The 5440-nt window shown below is 40.2% G+C and overlaps 1 protein-coding gene across 1 annotated transcript in view; it reads right to left on the bottom strand.

The window, feature by feature from the left end:
* SLC15A5 (solute carrier family 15, member 5) overlaps nt 1–5440 on the bottom strand; it is an 80754-nt gene that overhangs the window by 2649 nt on the left and 72665 nt on the right. Inside the window, exon 8 of the mRNA XM_005866772.2 lies at nt 4197–4305. Coding sequence (XP_005866834.1) covers nt 4197–4305 — 109 coding nt within the window. The remainder of the gene's footprint in view (nt 1–4196; nt 4306–5440) is intronic.

The raw sequence follows: 5440 nt of genomic DNA, 5'->3' as shown, positions 1-5440 counted from the left end.
GGCCCAACCCCCCAATCGGCCCTACCCTGAGCGTGACTGAGGGTGGCATTGCAACCTCCCGATCCGCCCTGCTCTGTGCATGACGGGGCGGCGCCCCAACTCCCCAATCGGCCCTGCTCTGAGCCTGACCAGGGGCTGCACTTAGGGATTGGGCCTGCCCTCTGCCACCCGGGAGCAGGCCTAAGCCAGCAGGTCGTTATCTCCCGAGGGGTCCCAGACTGCGAGAGGGCACAGGCCGGGCTGGGGGACCCCCCCTCCCCCGCCCCCCGAGTGCACAAATTTTTGTGCACCGGGCCTCTAGTCCTATATAATAAAAGCCTAATATACAAATCAACTGAATGGCAGATGATTGGTCGCTATGACACGCACCGACCACCAGGGGGGCAGATGCTCAACACAGGAGCTGCCCCCTAGTAGTCAGTGCGCTTCTACAGGGGAGCACCACTCAGCCAGAAGCCAGGCTCACGGCTGGCAAGCACAGTGGCGGTGGCGGGAGCTTCTCCCACCTCCACGGCAGCGCCAAGGATGTTCGACTGACGGCTTAGGCCTGCTCCCCGCGGGCCTAAGCCATCAGTTGGACATCCCCTGAGGGCTCCTGGACTGCGAGAGGGTGCAGGCCAGTGCTGGGGGGCCCCCCCCCCCCCAGAGTGCACGAAATTCATGCACCGGGCCTCTAGTTGATTATAAAACAAACACCCTTTTGCCACCTCCCCTGGAAACATCTATAATACCTTTTAATGTTAGCATCCAATGAGGGATATGCATTTATGTTAAGTACTACAGAGATGTTTATCTAATACTTTTCAGCAAGAAGAAGAGATTTTTTTTCTGCCTACTTATTTCATCTACAACCTGGAGAGCCTCAGGTATGACATGTCACTATTTCTCTATTTCAGATTTATTTGAGGAGACTCTATACAAAGTCAGGGAGCTCTTGTTTTTTGTTTTTTTTATTATTGTTTTTTTGCTTTTGTTGTTGTTGTTTTTTGTACAAATTAAAGGTAAGTTTGGCCTGACATTTATGGGTAATTCATAACTGTGATATCTCAGTTACCCTGACAAGATTAGGATGGATTTCGGACTTACACCAGGATGGCATCACACTGGATCCTTATGCAAGGTGGTAGGGGTGCCCTCTGGTGCTAACACAGACCTAATGACACCTGTATATTGATGAGGATGCTGTTTCATAATTATCCACTGTCCTCAAAATCTTGTGGGAAAAGAATAGGTCAGGACTTTCCTGTTCTTGATAGATGTGCCATTGCTGTTATCTGGCTCTGAACACCTTTGGGTTTGGTAAAAATTGAATTGTGATTGGATGTGTATTGTGATCAAACACTATCTGACTCATAAATAATGTTTCCACAATACTGTCCCCGAGACACCTGTGTTTTCTCCTGTTTCTTTGCATACTTGTTGTTCGTTAGCATTTGACAATAAAAATCAGTATAGAAATAAATCAGAGTCATGCACTCCTCCCTGAGGTCACTGATATTCCCACCTTAACTTCCATACAGTTTCTTGCCTAGATCTTCTGAGTTGATCCATTTTATCCCAATGGGCAACACATACCCAAGACAATATGTGCCTTTGCTCTAAGAGTTGGTTCTAGCTATTTAATCTCTGTAGGCAAGTTTTCCAGACTCTTTTCTTCTAATATGTGACACTCATTCTTTCCCTTTGGAGTGGCTGATTAACAGATGATGGTGGTTATAGTCACTTTAATGGAAGGGACTTGTTTCCTATCTACCTACCAGAGTGAAGGGGTTGTGAAAGAGAGAGAGAGAGAGAGAGAGAGAGAGAGAGAGAGAAGAGAGAGAGAGAGAGAGAGAGAGAGAGAGAGAATTTGTTGTTCCACTTAGTTATGCATTCATTGGTTGACTCTGATAGGGGATTGAATCTGCAACCTTGGCATGTTGAGATGATGCTCTAACCAACCAAGTTACCTGGCCAGGGCTCTTACTTTAGTTTTTTACGTACAGTGTAACAGGAGGTGGTAGATATAAAATGAGGTTATCTGTGTGTATCTAGCATGCTGACTAAGACACAGGAATGCTCAACACATGGAAAATTATTTTTTTCTCCTTCTTGCTTGTTTTATCCTCTCTCTCTTTTTTTCCCTTCCCTTAAAAAGTATGCATTAAAAGAGATGAAGAAGATTTAGTAAGAATCAAATTCTTTCTAAATAAACCCTATATTATGATTTAGTTTGTTCTCACCTTTGGTTCCTCTAATCTCTGGTGTTCTGTATATTTTTATTTTTGCCTCCTCTGAATCCCACTTCTTTATAGTAACTTATTTGCTTGACAACCAAAGAGAAAGAATCACACATATTTTAATTTGAGCACTGGATGTTAGCTTCATGTAGACTGGTGCTTTGCTTTTTTCAATTCTATTTTTCTAGTTTCTGGAACAGTGCTTAGTAAGTTGGTTGAATGAATGGATGAATAAATAAGTGAGTGAGTAACTCCCTGAGCTAATGGTCTCTGGTTCCAGTGCCAGTTCTACCCGAACTCAGCTCAGAATCATGGTCATCTTGGTCACACCTCAGCATGAGTCTAGAATAATAAAAAGGAGGAAAAGGGGAGCATAAAGCAGAGCATGAGGCCATTATTAATATTACTAACTTTCTGAGTACTTACTCATCCTTACAACTTTACAATTGCTATTCTTATTGTTTCCATTTTATAAAAGAAAAAACTGAGATTTAGCAAGGTTAAACAGCTTGCTGAAGTTAGTACAGCTAAGTTGTGGGATTGAATTCAACTGGGCTGACCCTAGAGATTGCCTATTCAACTACTCCAAAACAGACAAGGGTCAAATCTTACAGTGGGAGAAAAAGTAAAAATTGAGAAATAGTACAGGCTTGTGAGAATCAGCAGATGGGCACCAGTTATGTGTTTGGAGCCAATGGATGGAGGGGAAAGGGGCCTTGCTTCAGCTTCCGTTTTTGTTGCTGAGTCTATTTTTACTACAAAGCTGAGGACATTCATGCTGGGTCCTTTTGCAAGACTGATTTTCTTATTTTATTTTTAATTTCAGAATGAAATAGGCATTTTAGGGAAATCATACATTGTGGAGGGTCAATTTGATAACATACACTATGGAAGGAAAGGAATGATGAAACTCATGTAGCCATTCAGATTTTTTTTCATTTGATTTTTGCCTCTTTATTTTATTTTTATTAAATATATTGGGGTGACATAAGTTAAGACAATTATATAAGTTTCAAGTATACACTTCTATGATATATCCTCTGTATGATTTGGCCATTAATCCTGCCTCTCTCTTATACTGGACCATATGCTCCATGAGAGCAGGATTATAGGTGGCACTCTGCATTATTGACTTACTGACTTTGTATTTTTCTAGTTGACCACAGTACCTATCACATGACTGATGTTCCAAAGGAAACTTATTAGATGGGTAAAAGGATGCTTTAGGCAAGGGAGAAGTGATAATGGTTGGGATAAACACGATTAAATGGATAAGTGAATGGAGGGAAGTGAAGAAAACAAAGATCTGTTTTGTTCCCACTATGTGGCAGATATTGTGCTTGACCCTTTATAAGAATTTATCTCCCTAAGGCCCATAAGAGGTCATTATTATTGTCTTTATTTTTACATGTGTAGGAACAGGAGAGAGAGAGAGAGAGAGAGAGAGAGAGAGAGAGAGAGAGAGAGAGATGCACGCACTGGCAATGGATGAATGGTAGATGAAACCTATTAAGCCAATGAAGGGTCTCAGGTGACTGGCTAAATGATTTTTCCCAGTTTGTTATTGACCTTGAAATGGTCACTGCTGATTCAAAGGCCTGAATGGAATCGGAATCTTAAGCATCATTAGATTTCTAGTTATTTATTTAATGATACTTGCTTTTAATGATAATGATTCATTCTCTTTTATTACCAATATAGTTATTTCTAATTCTAAAGTAGTACTATGTAACGGAGGAAGAAAGTTTGCTTTAGAACATCTTGTAGAATCAATTAAAGAACTGTTTTTATTATAAGGATTGATGAAAAAAGTGAATTCTAAATGGGACATTTCTGGCTCTGAATAATCTGTTAGATTTCTCTAATATGCTAATTTGTCCAGTCATGGCATACAGGATTCCTGTTGGCTCAGTGATGGTTCCCAGGTCAATATTTCACGAACTCAGAAATTTTCCATCTTATCACGCACATACTTACCTTTGTGAAATACTCCAGAATCCCAGGATGTTCAACAACGTTAATGATGCCAAGAAGAAGAAGAAGCTCTCTAAATTGCCTTTGTCTAATGCGTTTGGAAACCAATTGCCTGTTTGGAATAAGTGTAATTGTTATTCAACAGCAGAGTTGTAAGTTTCTGTGAATATTTTATCATTCCACGATTCATAGAGCTTTATTCGCTTCAATAATACCTACAAAGCAAAAAAGCTCATCTGAAACTCATTGTCAAAATTTATTTAATTCTGTAAATAACAGTAAATGACAAGCAAAGCACCCAAGGTCAGAAAAACTTAATTTACATAACAGTATAGGTGCCAGAAGAACTGGGCTGTAAAAGTAACCCTGATTATCCTATTAATTTGCAGGAACCATGTTTGTCTTATTCCTGTCTAGTATGTAGAATAGTGGCTGGCATGTAGGGATTGTTTAGTAAATATACATTAAATGAATGAAAAATATTTGCCATGACCAGGTAGTCTGCTGCATATGCTAATTGTAAGGTTATCAAGATAATATGTAGAGATGCCAGATGTTACATTATTTTGACAACTTAGATAAATCCAGTGTTATCTTATTATAATTACTTGCAATCTGGTTGTCAGGAAGACATTTTCTTTTTTTTTTTTAATTAAATCTTTATTGTTCAGTTTATTACATTTGTTCCTCTTTTTCCCCCCCATAACTCCCCTCCTCTCAGTTCCCGCCCCACCCTCCGCCCTCACTCCCCACCCACTGTCCTCATCCATAGGTGCACGATTTTTGTCCAGTCTCTTCCCGCATCTCCCACTCCCCTTTCCCCACCAAGAATAGCCGGTCCATTCCCTTTCTATGTCCCTGGTTCTATTATAATCACCAGTTCATTCTGTACATCATATTATTTATTCACTTGATTATTAGATTCACTTGTTGATAGATGCATGTTTGTTGTTCATAATTTGTATCTTTACCTTTTTCTTCTTCTTCCTCTTCTTAAAGGATACCTTTCAGCATTTCGTATAATACTGGTTTAGTGGTGATGAACTCCTTTAGCTTTTCCTTATCTGTGAAGCTCTTTATCTGACCTTCAATTCTGAATGATAGCTTTGCTGGATAAAGTAATCTTGGTTGTAGGTTCTTGCTATTCATCACTTTGAATATTTCTTGCCACTCCCTTCTGGCCTGCAAAGTTTCTGTTGAGAAATCAGCTGACAGTCGTATGGGTACTCCCTTATAGGTAACTGACT

This window comes from Myotis brandtii, unplaced genomic scaffold, assembly GCF_000412655.1.
Source record: "Myotis brandtii unplaced genomic scaffold, ASM41265v1 scaffold237, whole genome shotgun sequence".
Classification (NCBI taxonomy): domain Eukaryota; kingdom Metazoa; phylum Chordata; class Mammalia; order Chiroptera; family Vespertilionidae; genus Myotis; species Myotis brandtii.
This window is presented reverse-complemented; position numbering and strand designations above follow the sequence as displayed.